Source organism: Pollicipes pollicipes, unplaced genomic scaffold (assembly GCF_011947565.3).
Source record: "Pollicipes pollicipes isolate AB1234 unplaced genomic scaffold, Ppol_2.1 Scaffold_4295;HRSCAF=5057_pilon_pilon_pilon, whole genome shotgun sequence".
NCBI lineage: Eukaryota > Metazoa > Arthropoda > Thecostraca > Pollicipedomorpha > Pollicipedidae > Pollicipes > Pollicipes pollicipes.
In genome coordinates, this window is record NW_023596461.1 from 29501060 (window position 1) to 29521373 (window position 20314).

A 20314-nucleotide genomic window follows, 5' to 3' on the forward strand; every position below is an offset into this window, starting at 1 on the left:
CACATAGCTAGGAATTTCCTCACGGTGGGAGGGCAAATGTCGAATATTCTCCCAACTCCTGACTTTTGAGCGAATTCCTGTGAAATCGGCGAGTGTGGATTGTAAACCTCTTGTCTCAGGTGGAGGACGACCCTCGTGCCCCCTTCCCTGGGTTCCCTGGCACCAGCCTATGCCAGCTGCGGGTCGGTTGAGTGGTGGACTCAGCGACAGGTGCCTGCGGCGGGAGGTCCCGATGAGTAAGACACTGCAATGCTATTTCAGAGCAGAAGTTCCTGCGGTTTTTCTTCAACCAGCTGCGGTTCAACGAGACCGACAGGTACGCTGAGTTCCCGTTCATCTCCCCCTGCGGCCGCGAACGCAACTACATCCGCTGCGACGACCTGCCCATCGTCTTCACGCACGTGCTGCCACCTGCCGAGCCGAACGCCAACGCGAGCCTGTCTTACGCACACGGGGGCGCGCTGCTAACGACGCCCTTCGAGCCGGCCCGGCTGTGCATGCTGCCGTCGACGGGGCGCGTGTACCACCCGGGGCCGGCGCGCGCCGGCGGCGTCGGTCTGGTCCGCTCGGCGCTGGCGATCGAGTTCAGCCGCGGCTTCCGATTCGACGACGGCGAGCACCGGCCGCCGACGCACTTCCAGTGGGCGGGCGAGGCACACCAGCTGACGCAGGAGCTGGTGCCGCTGCTGGAGTGGATGCGGCAGCGCTGTGGCATGGACGACCACCCGAGCGACTCATGACAGGCCGGCAGGGTCCCGGCGGCGACCCGGGAGGTTTTGTAGCAGAGGTGCTGCGTGGCTGCGCCGTCGCCGCGTCCATTTGGCCCCTCTTCCCCATGCCTGTACAGTAGTTACGTGCTGTGAAGAGTGACCCGCAACCCAGCTTTCACACATATGGATATTTGTACATGCTTCAGTGTGTTTAAACAGATCGTCTGTCGCAGGGGATGCACAGGTCCTTGCTGTGTGCAGAGCTGATACTCAACAGGGGAATCTAGTTGCGTGATACTCGTTCTCGGCCGGTCTCTAAGCACTGGGCTCAGGCCACGTGCACCCGCCCCGTTCGGCAAAGCCGGTGCCTTCAGTTTCAATACGTATGCTCGTGTGTCGTTTGTTAAATGTATTAATTCCAACTGCAGCCCGTCCAAGGGCGCGGCCCAGGCCCGGAGGCCCGGCCGGTCCGTCTGGAGGTCGAGGGGACGGGAGATCACAGGAAGCACGTCATCACCACGGCATTAAAACGTTAGGAACCCGGGTGGCCGAGCGGGCCGTGACCCGGCGGGTCTGATCCCGACGCGGCGTCAGGCGGGCCCAGCCGGCAGACTGGAACACCCACGGCGCGCCGCCGTCAGAGCGCGACAAAACACAGTCCGCGTCACAGTGACTACTTTTGTAAACTAGGGACACCCTGCAACAATCTCTGTAAGCTGCCGAGCAATCAGAATCGCTACCGCCGTGCAGGCATGCAGAGTTTTAAGGATACGGTACACTGTCGCGAAGCACGCCGCACCCTGGCCGTCAGTTGGGGGCGCTTGCCGCTTTGATTGGGAATGATCGTCAGCGGGCACCGTTCCGCACAAGATAGCTGCCTAGGGGCAGGACAATGTCACCGAATCTCGCAGCTGTCAAGCGAGCCGCGATCGCACGCGTCATCCACCGTCGTACTCACAACAGGCGGAGAAGTAGAATGCCAGTGGAACGCCTTCAGCCTGCAACCACTTCCGCCTTCACATCGCGACAGCAGGGTCTGTCGAGACCAACGTCGGCTCGGCCCGGCCAGGTCAATGGGCGTCCTGCGCCGGCATCTGCCAGCCACGAGCCTTCGCGAAGGAGCCCTCTTTCAGCTGGCGATAGTTCAGAGTCGGCCATTCGCCAGCTGGCGGAGCGCGGGACCCGAGGCCTGTGATCGACACAGCTGTCGCGGCCGCAGGCCGCGCCGGGCCCGTCACGCGCACGCCACTCACTGCCAGCGCCGCCGGTGCCGGAGCCGCCGTCGCCGCACTGCTCGCTATCGCGGAAGCTCCGCCGACGAGCGCTCGGCTCTTGGCGCAACCCGACCGCGGCGGGCGAGGCACGCTGCCGCCCCGGGCCCCTGCCGGCCGCGGTACACACTAGATCACAGATCACTAACGCGTCCGTCGCTGTCAGCCGCGCGTGCGGGCGGCACCGCCGCAGCGCGCGGGCCGCGTCGGCCGTCGCTCAGAGCGACTCCGGTTTGGAGAAGATGTCCAGGCTGCCGGGCTGCACCCACGAGTAGCCGGCGCTACTCGGGCCCGAGGGCGCCTCCTCCCTCTGGCGGAGGACGTCGGTCGTCATGCGCTGATCACTGGCGAGGTGAACAAGACATGTGCAGCAGGTGTGTCATGCATCACAGGCATGCCCAGCTCCGAGCGAAATGTCTGTGTGAAAAGGTATGACCGCTTCAGTGGTTAAGCGTCACGGGAAACACTCCGATGGCTTACCAGACATCTTTGGCGCGCGCATCCATCCTTAGCCACCGTGGCATTCGTCGCGGAAACCCAATTCACTGATAGAAAATGGTGGCACTGCTGGTTGGAATGCGAACATGTCACTGGCTCGCTCCTATAAATATTATAGAGCGACGCGCGTGGGTCGCACCGGTCAAGCAGCATCACTCGGGCCTCTGCCACCCGAAGCACGAGCGCTAGTCTGGTGGACAATAAGATAGGAACTCCACGACAGGAGATAATCCATCGGTGGCCTAGATGGCGCACCCGAGCACTGGCTGAGGTTCACGGCTCACGTCCTCTAAGCCGTACCAGCGCCACGCTTCCACGCGACGTGATATCAATATTTCCCGATTACTCCAATAAAAACTGGATACGACTGATACCCGCAGCCCACCGGATGAAACAGATGCCAGCCGAATGATGGTGCGTGGTTCCACAGCATACGGTGCCAAACTTTTCATAGCATTAGGTCCACCGCTTATTTTACCCAACCGTTGGTGCAGTCTTCCCTCCCATCCCCAGGCGTTTCATCAAGGCAAGAATTAGAGCCGAAACGTTTCCAGCTCACAAGACCGTTAGTCTCACTCCATTGGACAACATCAAAGCTAGTCTGCCGCTATCCCCCTGCTAAAGCTCCTGTCGATCCTAATTCCTAATTCCTACATTTCAACTAATTCCTACTAATTCAATTTTCTACTAATTTCTACTACCACTAATAATCATTCCTACTAATTCAAAGTCCTAATTCAAACATCGCATCAATCACTCCCGAAAGAAACAACCTTGGGGTGCGAAAATCAGCAGGCCCCTGGGCCGCGCACCACAGCCGTCTTCGGGTCGCGCCGGCGACAGGCACACCCCTGCACGCGTGCTGGCGCGTGCCCACCTTGGGGTTGAGCATGGCCTGGCGGACAGGGCCGTGCACTTCCGGCTTGTACTGGCTGAAGACGATGCTGTGCGGGTCGTCGGAGGGCGGCGGCTCGGTCAGACGCTCCCGGCTCCGCCGCACGCAGTCGGTCGCCCGTTGCGCGAACATGTCACGCGCCTTCTCGTACCTGCGATGGCGGCGGCGGCGGCGGCGGCGGCGTCAGGCGACGGCGCCGGCTCATCGGGCGCAGGTGCGGGAGCGAGGTGACGGGTGTGCCAGACGCGGGTGACAGGGCGTACATCAGGTGACAGGTCAGGAGACCGCTGTACCGATGACGCCAGTTGGGGGAGGGAGAGGACAGGGGGGGGGGGGGGGACACTGAACGGACACAGCAGAGCCGTCATTCACCATGTCCCGCAGGGAACCGCAGTAACATTTATAAGCGCCGCCTTACTAAACTGCTGAGCACGGCTATTGCTTGCATTTTACCGCTTCAGTGTGGATTGCCTACCTGCACCAAATACAGTAACATTCGGGTTTTTAATTATCCTGAGACGTCACAGCCTTTAGTTAACGCAAATCTGAGGCCACTTCTCATTTCAACAGCAGCATCGTACCAAAGCATGCGCCAACAGTCGTAGTTGCCTGCAGCTCAACTACGTTGTTGAACCAGAACAACTTGGTCGTTGCTATGCCATTTTGTTGTTCATGCTGTCGCATACCACGACGAGCTAAGTCAGGCTTCTTGCAATGCAATGCACGATTTCTCCTAAGCGACGCACCCCAGCCACTCATATAAACGTCAATGACTGAAAGGCCCGGGACATCCCACTAGAGGGCAGCAGCCCCCAAACCACGCCGGCTGCGCGGCACGCACTCACAGAACGGCCGCCTCCGGGTTGGACGGCTGCACCGTCTCGATCTTGTAGAAGGCCTTGCGCAGGTAGAGCAGCACGTGCCAAATGTGGTGTGAGTTGCGCTTCCACTTCTGGAAGCCGCGCCGCACGTCCACCTCGCCCGTCTCCGGGTGGACCAGTGGGTGGAACACAGGCTGCTCCATCACCACGCGCTGCCAGACGACGGGGGTCACAGGTCAGCCAAGCTGGTGTCGCCAGGCGGCCGCTGCCCTGACACTACCGCTCCACACGAGCAGCACCCTGATGGACGCTCGGAGGCGTTGCCCCCTCCAGTGTTGTAGGAGCGCTGGCCGGCCAGGCTGACGCCTCTTGGCGAGCGCACCATCGGCTCGCATCCCAGACTGGTCTGACCAATCACAGCTGTCCAAGTGAAGGTCCGGTTCATAGGTTACAGCAGACACAGCCTTAGCCAAGCTGCGAGCTTTCGCGACAAATATGCATCGATCAATGACGTCATAAGCAGCTGGACATCCCCGTGTCGTCCAGGCACCACCCACCTCTGTACTCCAAACTACTACAGACCGACGCGCCCATGCGGGATCCCTACCACACAAATTTCGACACACAGCGGTGTAACCAAAGGCGCGCGCGCCAGTTCCAACAGCGCTCCCTGGAAACTCCGGCCAATTTCCCCTGCGCAGTGCGATCGGCGTGCCTACCGGGCAGTCTCCGTCGGGGAAGAGCTCGGGGATGATGACGGAGAAGCGGAACACTCCTTCCTGGTAGTAGCCCTGCCGTATGAACAACACCCCGAACCACACTGCAATGGAAAGTGGGACGGGGTGGCGTGTCACAGGCTGTCTACCAGTCGGCTACACTATTACGCATGCCAACACAATAAGATAACTTACAAATCGCCAGGGTTTCCCAGACCCGCAACATGGAAAGGATGGCACATAACTGCATAGTGCTGGTGACTGGTATCGCTTTGACACTAATTTATTTACCGCTCAATTACGACTGACAGCAATTACGTTAACTGTCAGGCATATACATCAAGTTGAGTACAACGTCACCACCGCTTTTTACTCTCTTTACTTACTTTACTTTACTCTCTTACTCAGATTAGACGCTACACCCAGTATAATCCGTGCTCGGCTTGCACCTCATAGGCCGTTCCCAGCAGGCATCCCCTCCCGTACGTCCCCCACCCCCTCCCGTGCGGCGGGCCGCCTCTCACCAAGCGGCGTCTTGGCGGCGGGCATGACGTAGACGCCTGGCACACGCTGCTTCTGCAACAGGTTGTACTCCGCCAGCAGGGCGTACTCCAGGAAGAAGGGGCCGTAGCAGTGCGCGCCCTTGGGCGAGCTGGTGCGGCTGTCGATCAGCTGGCTGCTCATGGCCAGCTGCTGCTCCGGGTCCGGCACGCTCGGCAGCAGCTTGCGCATCGAACCGCGCCGCACAAACGCCGACCCCGCGTCCATCTGCCGGCGACGGGCGGAAGCTCGAGTGTCGAGGTCCAAGCTAGAGGGATGTAACCGGTTTAGACGTGATTCAACAAGTAACACGTCGATTGCTCAAGCGACTTATAGCCGTGCTCACTAAATCGCAGGTGTTTTTTTCCACAAAAGCATTGCTCCCCACATTACATCGATAACAAACATGTTTACACAAAAGTACGGTGCATGCGCAGTGCAATGCACTGATGCATTGCACCGCCGCCGGCAACGCCTGCAGAAGTAGCTAGCCGGCAGCCAGCGCTCAACACAGGTACCCCAGGAAAGCCGCCGGAATGTATAATATATCATATATAGTATAATAAATAACACAGCGCACCAGTAACATAATATCGTCGGAATAACACGGCGACCCGCCGAGAAAGCCGAGTGCGCCAATACTTCCCATCACGCAGCGGTAACGAATCGAATTACCGGCATTAAAACGGCGGTAAACTACGACATTGGCGGAGGCTTTCGGCGGCGCCGTGGGAGCGTGCTGACGAGATTATAATGGCTGTTCGCACGCCAGCGGCGTCAATGGGCTGGCGATGTCCGCCGGTCTGAACCGGCAGGCCGCAACGCACATGACCTGTCACGGTCACCGAGCGCACAAGCCGGGCCGAGTCTCGTGACCCATATGCGATCACCGGTGACCTGTGTGTTTCTGCGCCAGACGTTGCTCGTTGCCGGCGTTCTTACGTGAGGAAAACGCGGTGTGAGGCTTCCTGTTTCGCAGTCAATGCGACCACTGCAGTGACACGCATGCTGTTGACAGCAGGCGCTATCTCGGTGTTATGCAGTAAGCGAGCACTGTGCTCCATCTCCGAAATTCCATCCTGGTACCGAATTCTCAAACAGCCGGTGTGATTGAGAACCCGTGCACCTCCAGGAACTATTCGAGAACTCTTCAAAGACATCTCAACGGCTCTTCATCTCACGTCATTCCCCACACCACGTGCGAAACTCCCGTGGCACCGCCACGTCATGCACACGGACGCATCACCTGACCAAATAACCGACGGCGTCGCCCCGTGACGCTGGAGCCTCCCAGCAGTCACCCGGTCCCCAGTGCCAAAGAGAGGCGGGCACCGTGACCAACCAGCCACGAACTCAACAAAGAGGCCTTGCGAGCGCGGCGGCTCACGTAAACGGCCTCAGCGGCGCTGCGCCGCGTGACAACAGCCGCCCGCGGCGCGTGACGACCGCGTGACAGGCGCGTGAGACGACCTGTACGGCGTGCATCTCTGCGGGGGGGGGGGGGGCGCCGTCGTCACATCGCGTGAGGTCTTCCGCGGCGAACCGAGCGCCGACGGCAGGCCCGACCGAGCCCACGTCGGGGGGGGCGGGGGGGGGGGGGGGCGTCGTCACATCGCGTGAGGTCTTCCGCGGTGAACCGAGCGCCGACGGCAGGCCCGACCGAACCCACGTCGGCCGCAAAGGCTGCCCGTCCGCTCCACGCCGCCGACTCCGGACATCACGTCTCCCGCGTCCCATGCTGCTGCCAGCGCGACGGCGAAAGGCGCGCGCCTCGACCGCATCGGTGCTGACCCCGCCCCGGCGTTGGCCGGTCCGCCGCGGCGCCGGCCACCGCCACCGCGCGAGGCCGCCCGGCCGCCCGCACCGGAAGCGGACGCGCCCGAGCGGCGGACGCAAATGCGGCGCCCAGGCTGCGATCGACGGACCGCCTCGTCCGGACGGCGCAGCTGGCCGGCAGGGAGGGTGCGGCCGGAGACGGAGCCGCGCCGGACAAGGCAGCTGGCCGGCAGGGAGGGTGCGGCCGGAGACGGAGCCGCACCGGACAAGGCAGCTGGCCGGCAGGGAGGGGTGCGGCCGGAGACGGAGCCGCGCCGGACAAGGCAGCTGGCCGGCAGGGAGGGTACGGCCAGGGACGGAGACGCGCCGGACAAGGCAGCTGGCCGGCAGGGAGGGTGCGGCCGGAGACGGAGCCGCGCCGGACAAGGCAGCTGGCCGGCAGGGAGGGTACGGCCAGGGACGGAGACGTGCCGGACATGACAGCTGGCCGGCAGGGAGGGTGCGGCCGGAGACGGAGCCGCGCCGGACAAGGCAGCTGGCCGGCAGGGAGGGTACGGCTGGAAACGGAGCCGCGCCAGACGAGGTGGACGGCACGCAGGGATCCGTCAGAAGTACAGCATTGACATCCGCGGCGTCGCTTGGCGTCTGCCGGCAGCCGGCGCCGACGGTGGAGTGTGAATGCCGAATGAGTTTTGTGCTCGGGCATGAATGGGAAATGCGATGCACGAATCCATCGGCGCGGGCCAGCTAAAGTATGGCAGACGTTGACAAGAAAATACACGCACAATGGCAGAAGTAATCCTCAGAAAAATATAGCTTAAGTCCAGGTGAAGCCCGGCACCGGCAATCGCAGGTGACACTGCACGCCATTTGAGAGTCCCGCAACGCCGGGTGTGACGCCGCCAGAGCGTGACAGCGCCACGCCGCCGCCTCCGGAGGCGGCGGACTCGGTCGTGTTCGGTGAGCGACATCGGTAGCCTCACACGCCGACCACAAAGGGCGAGCGTCCCGCACTAACACATATGTTCGCCTTTGTTTTGCTGGATGGAAGTGGTGCAATTCGGGGAGGGGCAGATTCGTGACATTCCGCCGGACGGTTACTGGAGGAAAACAGGCCACCATCATGCCAGCCGACAGCTCTAGGGCGACTAACGGCAGCACGTGACCAAACGGGGCGCAAGGTGTCAACGGCCCTCGCACAGCTGGAGGATACATGGCTACCGCAAGCCTAGGGGTACACCACGCCCATACCCATGCGACCGCTGCCTCCCTCCCCCGTCTTATAGGCCAGCCACCCGAGGGTTCCAACCCATCCCCCCGGTCTAGTACCGTTTCACGGCCCAGCCGGCGGGCAGCTGGTCAGATTGGCGATGAAAGCGCCCGTCAAACCGGCAGCGGCCGCTGACCGCCGCCAGACGAGGCCGCGCTGCCACGCCGGGGCCGCCCGACGCGCGCGGCGCGCGTCGGAGCGGTGCGGCGTCGGCACGCCGGGTCACGGCACGTGCACCGACCGCCGGGGTCAACGCATCGGCGCGGGATGTGGCTGGCGGCCGGCGAGAGTGGCGCCAGAGCCGGCGAGCCGTTACCGGGTGGGGCGCGACGCCGGCCAGCGGCCGACCAACGGGCGCGCGGCTGGGCGGCGCCGCTCGCGCGCGCCTATCGGCGGCGCGCGGCGCCACACGCGCCGCCGCCGCCGCCGGTTCCCGTCTGGCCGCGTCTATTCCGTGGCCCAGCGACGCCGGCCGCCGTCCAGCCGATATCATTGGGCGCGGCGCATAATCGGCCGTCCGCTCCCAGGGTTTCACCGAGACATCGAGACCCGGTTTCTCGTTGCGTTTTACCGGGTGCGAGCGGACCGGCGCGGCGGCCGGCCCGCCGGGAATTGGTCAGCGCGCGCAGCGGCCAGCGCGGTCGGTGGTGCAGCGGCGACACCCGAGCCGTACTCGCCCGGTGGAGAGCGGCGCGACGCGCCAGTCCAGCCAGATCGGCGCACCGGCCGGCGCAACCGCCGGACATTCCACACCCGCACCGAGCATGCGAGCATGCAACACCCGACACACACGCCGACCGACGCGTCCGGACGCATGCCGAAGCCGTGTGGCGTGCGGCAGGCTGAGACAACCGCTCATCGCGGCGCCCACAGCGCCGGGCGGCCGCCGCCGTCGGTCAGCTGGCGTTGCAGGCCGGCGGCGGCCAGCTGGTGGCTGTGCGGCGGCGGCGCGGACGAGCCGCACAGACCGCGAGACGCTGGCCACGTGGGAACGGCGGCGCACCCCGCGGGTCGGAGAACAGCAGCAAAGCGACGCCGCAAACAGGCTCACCGAACGCTGGACACGGGCTTCAGCTGGACGCTCCGCTCTTCCTGCACTTTCTCCACCCGTCCACCCTCCGCGCTTCCCGCTTAGTCAGCCTCGCTATAAAACATCTAGCACAGCCATGGTTGACAGCCATGGTCCGTTGGTGGCCTCCTTGACACCGATGAGGCCGCCAACGAAAAGACCGGGATCCGCGGACCGCTCGGCGTCATTTCAGCACCTCTCGCGGCTCACGACCGGCCGTTCAGCTTCACCTAGCCGAGACCATTGGTCCTGACACGGCCGACCGGCCTCTTACCCCGTGCCCCCCCTCCCCCCCCCCTGCGTGCCAGCCCACCGGCCGTGGTCCCGTGTCGACTGACCCAGGGTCAGGGCGCCATCTGTCGGCCGGGCCGCCGCGGCCAGCCGTGAAGCTTCCGCCCGGCCGGCGACCCACAATCGGGCGCCATACCAGCATCAGGTGGTGCCGCATGCACGAGAGACGGGCGATGGGACTCAACCGGCCACTGAATTGTAGCCGGCTGGGCACTGACGGCCGAGGGCCGCAGGGATCCGTAACAAGTGGGGTCACGACAGACCAGGTTGGAGAGAGCTGAGGCCAACCGGGCACTGAAGGTCGGGGAGCAGACCGACCGGTCACAGGTGGACGACGGTGGAGAAGAAGCAGACGACCATATGAGAAGGGGGTGGAATTTTGCAGAACAAGTTAGAGGGCCGAGCGGGGAAAAGTGGTTAAAGCCACCCTCAACATACACTTTAAAACGAGCAACAGGTACACAAAACGGCAAAAGGGTACAAAACCAACAAACTTTCCTCTCAGTTGGAAGGGGCTGCAGAAGCGGCCCCTTCCCAACTGAAAACAAAACTACACCCCTGCACTGAGGACTCAGACGAGCTAGTAACGGCGGCCCGAGCGTTACGCTGTGGAGCTGCGATTGTCCGGTCACAGACGCGCATGACCGGTCGCCAGCCGGCCCAGGTGGACACTTACTCCTCATAAACCAACCCACCCTCGACGGATGTCAGAAGGCGGTAGATGGGGTGCCTTTTTCGAGTCATATGATGTCGCCATTACGGCTTTACGATGCTTTCAGCTGTTGAGGCTATATGGCGTCGCCTGCCTCTCACCCTGACCGGTCAGGCGGGCGGCGTTCCGGCGCGCCGGTCCGCGGGGACGCTGGGTCAGAGGTACGGGTCAGGCGGGCGGCGCTCCGGCGCGCCGGTCCGCGGGGGACACTGGGTCAGAGGTACGGGTCAGGCGGGCGGCGCTCCGGCGCGCCGGTCCGCGGGGACACTGGGTCAGAGGTACGGGTCAGGCGGGCGGCGCTCCGGCGCGCCGGTCCGCGGGGACACTGGGTCAGACGTACGGGTCAGGCGGGCGCCGCAGCCGGGCAGCAAACAATGGCGCGCCGTCCTGACCCCATGACCGCGGCCGGCGCGGAGCGGGACGAATACGTGGCTGGGAGGCCGCGCGGAGAGGTCTGGGCGGACACGACGCGCGCCGGTCGGCGGCCACCGCACCTTCGCGACGCTTACACCGGGATGGACTGTGAAGTCGCTGCGTGGAAGAACGGACCCGAGGAAATCCAAACGCCATCAGACCCGTGGTGGGTGATAGGGGAGGAGCCGTCAACAGCCAGTGGTCGTGGAACTATGGGCCTCCGCGGTACCAGAAAATTGCCCTACGACTGGAGATCGCTTCTCTACACAAAGCTTTGAAGAGCTGTGACTAAATCATCGATCTTGCAAACGGCCATATAGGTCAAACAAACTGTCAAACAACTCTGATGACAAAAGTGTGCTGCTTGCTAGAGATCATGAGATCAAAAATCCATACCATACAAGAGCACAACTTCATGATACAAATCAAATTGCAGGGCCTTGTAGGGGAAAACAACCTGAGTGCAGGTCTATACAGGCCATTTATATATATATATATATATATATATATATATATATATATACATACATATATCTGTCTCTCCGTCTCCGTCTCCGTCTCCGTCTCCGTCTCCGTCTCCGTCTCCGTCTCCGTCTCCGTCTCCGTCTCCGTCTCCGTCTCCGTCTCCGTCTCCGTCTCCGTCTCCGTCTCCGTCTCCGTCTCCGTCTCCGTCTCCGTCTCCGTCTCCGTCTCCGTCTCCGTCTCCGTCTCCGTCTCCGTCTCCGTCTCCGTCTCCGTCTCCGTCTCCGTCTCCGTCTCCGTCTCCGTCTCCGTCTCCGTCTCCGTCTCCGTCTCCGTCTCCGTCTCCGTCTCTCTCTCTCTCTCTCTCTCTCTCTCTCTCTCTCTCTCTCTCTCTCTCTCTCTCTCTCTCTCTCTCTCTCTCTCTCCCTCTCTCTCTTTCTCTCCTCTGTGACAATATAGTGGCATAAGTGTGTCAGCTCCTGCTCCTCTACACCACAGGACTGGATGATCAGCATAAAGCTAGACAGCAGTCAGTCCAGCATCCTGTCATCTTGAACTTGGCAAGTGGGTAAGCAGGTCAGAATGACATAGCTTGGAGTCAAAGGGCTACAGATTGCGAGTCAATGAAAAATTGTGCCAGCAGAAATGGCCAATGGATCGAGTCTATTAACATGACTGAGTCACATCCTTGACACCCAACTGGATGAATTTTGCCCCTCCCCAGCCCCCATGTTGGATGGATGATCTCGAAGGTGCTAACAAAATTAGGAAGCATTTCAGGAGAATGACCTGGGAATATCAACACACAGCTGGCTTAGGCATCAGCAGTATCTCAGGCCTGCCAAATGCCACTGGTCACAGGTGCTTTTTTACCAGCATTGGGTTACAACATGCATACTCTTTTATTTGTCACCTATTCCCAGATAATCTAGGGACATTTCAGGATGCCAGACGATAAGCGACATGAGCAAGTGTAACACATAGAAATAGTTTTCTACTGCATCAGCAGTGGCTAGCGATACTTGGCAACAATGTCAGTGCATACACATAAACAAATCTGAGTACTGAGGGTTGAACACACAGTCACCTCCAATTTCAGCCATGAGCAATTTGTTCAAGAAATTGTGATGTCACAAGTGAGATTACATCCAAAACAAAATATGCAAACATTTCACACACAAATAGTTTGAAAATTCAGCCAAATTTGACCAAAATGCTTGTTTGGTGGGGCTTGTCAGACCACAGGCACCTGGTGGACAGGTTTCCCAGACTGGGCCACAGTCACTTCATAAGCTATGCTTAATTTTTGTGTGCCCCATTGAGGCTTCACCCAGCTGCACACTCAGCACTCATCACTTGACTGTTGAGGCTATATGACATCACCAGCCTCTCACCTTGGCAGGAGGAGCAGGCACCACAGGGAATCAAACCCTGTACCTCTGGTTTCACAAATGCCACACACTCATACAATAGTTTCACAACTGTGACACTGCCAATATCCTAAGCTTGATTCTTAAAGGAATTTTTCACATTTGAGAATATTGAAGCAAGCACCAGATGGTGAAATAAGCTCATTTGTGACTATCAGTACACTTTGCATTGGAAAAGACTCATCTAAACAACACAACATCTCTGTTAAGCAAAATGCTCCTCAATACATCATAGTTTGATTGTGCCATCACACTTATACAACACTGATCAAGAGTCAATTGACAAACATTATACCTGGAAATCATGCTCACAAATAGAACAGCAGAAACAATCACATATTTCCCAGCCATGATTGCCACACAGCCAACAAATGACAGAACTAAATGGTGTCATTATATTGTCATGGATGCCTGGGTGAACTTGAAATAGTCTGCAGATCTTTCCGGATTTGTAGCTAAGAAACTAAAGGGGTCACATCTTAAGAAGGGCAGGGCTCTTGCCTGCACCATATCATCTTCAAGATGACTATTTCAGCTCAAAACCTCATACAAATGTGGCACATTTCCTTTAATGGTATATATGAAGCATGACATCCTGCTCACACAAAGAGGCAGCATGCTTTGTGAATGAGAGCTTTATAATCTTATGAGGGTTCCATTAAAACTATACATCCAGTAAAGCTGCTAATAAAACTTATGAATACTACAAAGTTTTTTTTTTAAAACTTACAAGCCTGGTAAAGCTTCCTACATTCTTGTAAACAATTAAGACACAGCCATCTTGATCTAGCATAAGAGCAGTAGCATGAAAGGAATGAATAGGACTCCTATTATAGGAGCCCTATGTCACTTGTTGTATTGATGGATCCTAGTCAATCCAAATTTCTGTCATTAAATCATTTCAGTTCAGGGATGGCTGAAGCATTGAAGGGCAACAACAGTTGTGTGGCTCAGACATGAACTGTTAATGATGACAACTTAAGGGAGGGACGTGGACAAACATCCCACCATTCAGCATGTTTGTGAACCAGAGACATCTCTACTTATTTGTCAGTCTGGAAAATACCTATCCACTTGACTGGACATCTGCACAAAATTTTCATGCTGAGGTTAGTGTGCTAGTGCTCCAAATGCAAGCCTGGACAATTTCTGCTGAATTTCAAAATGTGGTTTCTTGAAAAATGTTTTTTGAGTGTTTGTGCTCAACATGTATTTTGAAACCAAATACATTGAAACAATGATTTTTTACGTACTGCTATCAATGGAAACATGCTACAAATTCTAACACCTTTTATTTTCAATGTGCATGCTCTGAAATTGTTACTGACACCGCCTATGCAATGCATTTTGTCATTATCTGTTACCTATGTCACTGATTATGAGAATTCCAAATTTGTTAAAGGTCTACCAAAAGATGCCATGCTTAAGTAGGCCAGTCTGCAAAAAATCCATCCAATCCAGCAACCACCAGATGCTTATGCTATAGCCTGTTCACCTATGGCCAATATCCAGGTACCATATAGTGAGCTTTTATTTAGCTACCATGTTCTCATTTTGCTTTACATTCCCCACCCAATCCCCCCGCAACCCATGTCCCATTGGCATCAAGGATCAAATTTCATGGATTCTTGTTACCTTGGCAGGTACATTTTTATGGTTCTTGATGCTGCTTGATGTGCAGTAATGTTGTGACCATGTGCAGTAATGGCGCTGGTGTTGCGGCTGCTGTGTGTGTGCGGCGCTTGGGAGCTCGCCATCGTAATTATAAAAAATTTTGAAGGTAAGAGCATCAATCCACCTGTTTTGTGATTATTTACAATATGTCCTGCCTTAAACATGACAAATGGTGTACAATTATTTTTCTAACATTAGGTAGGAAAGTACACCCTGACCAAACACCTTGACATGTTTGCATGGTTTGCAGACTGGGACATTGGTGGTGCTGCACTGCGCCAAATGATGAATTTTACAGTCAGAAGTGCTGACTTCAGGCTAGGGTAATTGTGTTATTTTTATTTATAAAATATAATTATAATATTTTTGCCAGAAAATATCTTAACATCATAATTCTTTGAAACATGGCTACCTGTGCCCTGAAATTGGTGCTGGCCAAACCAAGCTCTTTCACCAAACTCTGGGCACTTAATTTACAATGTACCTGCAAGAACAACCTCGCGTGATGTTGCTACTACACCTGACATGTTGTGTAACATGCATGTTTTGCAGTCTAGTAAATGTAGGTACCTACCTGATAAGGTGTCAGTTTCGACGACGTAAGTCTATATCAATGTGAGCTATTGGAAGCATCTAACGCGGTACGTTCATTTTCATGGGCCGAGCTCAGGACTGCCTGATTGTATGAATCACTTTTTCACTTGCATCATGCTTCCAGCCTTATCAGCTGACCTCGACGCTTATTTCTTGCGCACAATCAACGCACTACTTCAGTCGAACGAGGTCAAAAATGCATACCCGACTTGCACGAGTACTCCTGCACTACACCAAATCTGCTATCCAGACCTACGCGCCACGTCCACTTCCTTCACCATAAACAGACCCTAACGCAATACCCTTCCACGGGCGCCCGTGACGCAGCCTTGACAACGTAGATAAACCGTTCTGCTTGCTGGCATTAGCCACCGCCAAGCCATACGCTATTGATACAAGACTAGCGTTAAAAATACATCTTAAAAATACATTTCAAAACAAAGAGCTAGTTTTCCTACGTATAAAAATTTCAGGGTTTTTGATATATTTAAGCGTTAAGGGTTCTATTATATTATAAGAATATGAAAACTTTAAAGACAATGTTTTTTTCTGATAAACAATAACGACGTGAGGTAGAGGAAATAAGTACCACATGCCTTAAATGCAGGATACTTATTACAGCAGTTGTATGGGTTTTGCAATAGTTTTCTTTTGATATCTGACAAAAAAGCGTCATAGAACAGACCATAAAAGAATAAAAAATGATTGCATTAGTCCTTGTTCTCCTAAAGCTAGATGGATGTCACACCAGGAGAGTGCCAGCGCGAGTAGACGCGAGCTCATTTGTCCATCACAAATTTGAATGCGATGTTTACGTTGCTTGCGCTATTCTCGTTGTAAACTGAAATGTGACAGTGCTTGGGCCCGGCAATTCTTTCTCATTCGGGACAGCAATTGTTGGTCCAAGTTAGGATTTGAATCGGAACGGAAGACTGGTATCAAATGTGAGTACGATCTTCTTTTATTTGGATATGGTGCTGCCATTTATTTTACGATCTGAATGTGCCACCGGGGCGCGCCAGCTTATGGCTGTTTGCACCGGAAATATTTACGCAGGTATTAACATAACTGGCTGCAAAAACATAACTTATGCATAGCATGTCTGGCGTAGTAGTGACTTTTCAGCAACACTTGCAACACATGTACACCAAACAATTGGACATTCAGGGTTTTGGGGCGTGTTTGTCAGCCACCAATTTCAGTGCAGCAGGAGCGAATGGTTCATAGGATTATGACTTTGCAAAGGGTAACTGTAGACATCAATAATTCCCAAACTTTTTCAGGCAAAGTGTAGGGAAATTCTTCCTGGCACAAGTTTGGTTTATGTGTTGGGTTTGGAGCAGTGATAAGGCATAGGGGATGGGCTTTTCGCAGACTGGCATATGTGAGTGTTGAACATTCATGATTGGGGTTCCAAGCTTGACTTTCGTGAGGGTATTAGACTGAATGGATAGAAATGCCAGCAATTTTGGCTAGCAGGAGCCGTATGAAGGTGTGTAAACTGTAAATTGTTTAGATTTTGTAAATGTCCCCTCTTTTGTTGACTCCCCAGTTATGACATTAACTACTGCAGGCCAGTGGCCCAAGGTTCCCTTCTTATTAAACTGACTTGCATTGCATCTGTAGCATTTGTGTCAGACTGAGGGTGAAAAAAATCCACCCATTATCCCCCAATAATGAGCCCTTACGTCACCTAAAATGCTGAATGTGCAGCATGCATATGCAAAACACAAACCAGGCAAGCTGTGCTGAATTTTCAATTTGAAAAATATTTCAGAGTGGAAGTATTTTTGTTAAAAATTTCATTTGACATCTTTCATTTGACATTTTTCATTTGACATCCAAGTTTACCATTACAGGGAGTGTTCCCCAATCACAAATTTGGAAGCAAACATCAGATAATATCAGACAGATTTGATGGAAAGTTTCACTCGTGATAACTGGTATGCTTGTAAGCACAAAATATTATTCTAGGCAACCCAGTTTCATTGTTGAGGACATATGCTACTCAATGCATCATCATTTCATCATGCCATAGGATTTTTTACATCAGTCACCACTGCCAGACTGCTGTGCCATAGTTCTCGCTGTGCCAGATGGGCTGGCTCTCTTGTAGTTGAGCTTGCGGTGAGATGTTTTTTTAATCTGTGTGAATGGAACCAAATATTGTATTGTCATCTTTCAGCCCTTTCTTATGGTGCTCTTGTAAATTTGCCGTGATGGTTTTTGTACACTCCTTTGCACTCTCAGCAATGACACTATACTTAAGATATTCTATTCCTAGCTTTTCTTCTTGCATAACTAAACAAATGCCAAACACATGTATTGTGTATAAAAAATGTGGCCTGTGTTCAAAACCTGTATTCAACTTGTCATATGAGGAAGCCCTTCAGCTCCTGGTTTGTCAGCATTGTGTGTTCAAAGTTGTTATGAGCCTTCATTTAACCAGATTGGGCAGCATGTTTACAATGCTGAGAAATTGTTTTGTCTAGAGCAATCTTTTCTACTAGTCATATCAATATTTACAGCTGAGCTTATTTCACCATCCATAATGCTTGTTCCTATACCTTCAAATGCAGCACATTACTTGTAATGCAGGTGGACTGAAGTGGATTACAGTATGCCTTGTGTCATATCACTGTTCCAGGTCATAGTGTGGAATAAGCTTTGATGTAATTCATGTGTTACTGTTAGGCCCAACAGTCCCAATTATTTGCAGCAAGGTTAAGCTGAAGTTTTTCCTGCTTCCTCTACAAGACGTCGTGGTGGACTCTTGGATCTGTGGTAGTTGTTGCTTTGTTCATGTCATGGTTTATTTATCATAATTGACAAATTGCACAAGTGCTGTACACATTTCGCAGCTCAGGCCCGGGTCCATCCACATAACACACGGCTTGACGTGCTGATGCTGGGTGACAACATTCTGTTCCAAACTCATATCAGACTCACCGCGATGTGCTGACGACAGGCTGCCCGTTCCGCGTCCTGGTCTTTAGGTGGGCATGGCTGTAAGTAGTGGATGTAAGTGGCGCCAACTGCGCTCAGTAGCCGTAGCTGGTGCTGGGAGTGCTCGGGCCGGCCTTAACGGCGCTGCGGCCGCCACTGACGGTGCTAGGACCGCCACCGAGGGCACTAGGACCGCCACCGACAGCGCTGGCGGCGGCGCCTCCGATTCCGGGGCGGCCGCCGTTCGTTGCCCCGAAGGCGGCGCCGGCTCCCAATCGGTACGGGCCGGGGCCGACCGGCGAGTCGGCACGGCTCGGGAACTGGGCCTCGCCCTCGTACGCGACCTGCGCCTGGTAGCCGCTGTCGCCCTCCACGGTGTAGCGCACCACCTGCGTGCGACCGTCGGGCAGCAGCACGCGGTACTCGCCGCTGGTCACCAGACCGTCGCTGTCCTCGCCGTGGTCGTAGAGGTTGCCGTATTCTGGCTGGTCTACGAGCCAGTTGAAGCTGTACGGCATGCCGGGACCGGCGAATGCTCCGCCGGCCTGAGCAGTGGCGGCGAGTCGGCGCAGCTCGGCCACCTGCAGCTGAGACGGAGTCGGCAGGCGGCCGGCGTACCCGGGCCGGCCGATGTCGCCGAGCGGCCCGGGACCGCCGAGCTCGCGCAGGCTCGCCTCACGGACCGCCGTCAGAGAGCCAGGGAGCGCCTGGCCGGCATAGCCCAGGCCTCGCCGCCCGGCGGGGCCCAGCGCGCCCCTCGGGCCGCTGTAGCTGGCGGGGGTTACCCGAGGGGCGGGAGACAGCTGCCGCCGGAGCCCCGGCGCGCCGGCCACGCGGCCCGGGCCGACCGGTCGGTAGGAGGCGGCGCCGCCCGGTGCCAGACGACCGAAGCCGGGTCTCCGCGTCGCTGCCGCCAGGGGCGCGGCGGTGCCGGCGCCGGTCGAGAACGCAGCCGCCGGTGCGTCGTCGGCCGGCGGCGGCGCGCCGTACCCCTCCGGCGAGGCGGCGGCCATCGCCGCGCTCATCGCCAAACACACGCTCAAAAAACACATCATGGCTGTCACTCGATGCTGCTCCGATGGCTGCCGAAGCCAAACGATGCCCGGTCTCGGCAGCGGCCTGGTTATATACCCGGCGACGGTGGCTGGGGCTGCGAGAGCCGCCGGCTCGAGACACCGTCTCGCGCCACGCCGGGCCGTGACCCGCCACCGCGGAAGCCGGCCGCACGGGCCGCCTCCCACACCACCACCGCGCCGGACGGCCGCGGCATGCCCTGGCAGTGTGCTCTGGGCGCGCTGTGGCGGCGCTGAGGGGCACCGGCTCGGTCGCAGCGTGCGTGAGGTGCCGCTGTGACCTGCTGATGGGGAACTCGCGTGATGTGCTGATGGGTGCCGTGGGTCGTGCGGTAAGGTTGATCCCACGGTTGTTGATTACAGCCCATGCTGTACTGGAAAAATGCTATTGTGCAGTTGTACTGTTGTATGTTATGAACTGGGCGAGGGTCAGTTTTTCATGTAGTTGTAGGCTTGGGTTTCAGTAAAGTGGGCTGGATTAGGTTAGTTTATCAAGTCTGTGTTGTGATCGGAGTTAGTCTTTTCTTGACTAAAGGGAAATGGTTTCCCATGGAAAATGTTTGGGATAAACATCAGATTACAGGTATGATAGAAAAACTCACAACCATTGACATGCTTTGGAGTGCAAAAGACTCCTTTAGACAGCATAATTTCACTGTTTAGTACACATGGTCCTCAATGCATCATGTCATGGAATGTTGGTACCTCAGAGCCGCTGCCAGACCGGCCGGGTCAAGATTGTGACTTTGGCACATGGGCTGACTACTGTAGTACCTTTACTCGCCGAGAGGACGTATGTTAATAGACGCGTGTGAACCAAATGAAGTATTGTCGTATGCTCGTGTTTCAGCGCTTTCTGCTGGTGATGATCTTGCATATTTGTCGTGATAGCTTCTTTTTTTTATTTGCCTTTGCATTGTCGCCAATGTCGCTATCCTGAAGTTAGTCCATTCTCATCGTCCCCTATGTCATAACTAATCGAATACCCAAATGCTTGTATTAGGTACCACACAACGTGGTCTGCGTTCGAAACCTGCATTTAACGCGTTATTTAAGAAAGAGATTCCTTCAGCTTCTACTTTGTCTGTGGTATGGGTTCAAAGTTCTTATGGAGAGTTAACATTCTTCAAGATACCAGATGCTGGTGTAATG

At 56.0% G+C, this 20314-nt stretch overlaps 2 protein-coding genes across 2 annotated transcripts; both read right to left on the minus strand.

Annotated features, from left to right (window-relative positions):
• Window positions 1-1254: 1254 nt before the first annotated feature.
• LOC119096394 (AKT-interacting protein) lies at window positions 1255-15464 on the minus strand. The gene is made up of 6 exons (XM_037219268.1): window positions 15124-15464; window positions 5436-5679; window positions 4915-5015; window positions 4220-4407; window positions 3357-3525; window positions 1255-2291 (listed from the first exon to the last, which is right to left on the minus strand). Exons 2-6 carry the CDS (start codon window positions 5677-5679, stop codon window positions 2199-2201), a joined length of 795 nt encoding a protein of 264 aa, XP_037075163.1. The 5' UTR covers window positions 15124-15464; the 3' UTR covers window positions 1255-2198.
• Window positions 15465-18184: 2720 nt separating this feature from the next.
• LOC119097411 (pro-resilin-like) lies at window positions 18185-18607 on the minus strand. Its single transcript, XM_037220453.1, has one exon. The coding sequence runs from the start codon at window positions 18605-18607 to the stop codon at window positions 18185-18187; it is 423 nt and encodes a 140-aa protein (XP_037076348.1).
• Window positions 18608-20314: the final 1707 nt, after the last annotated feature.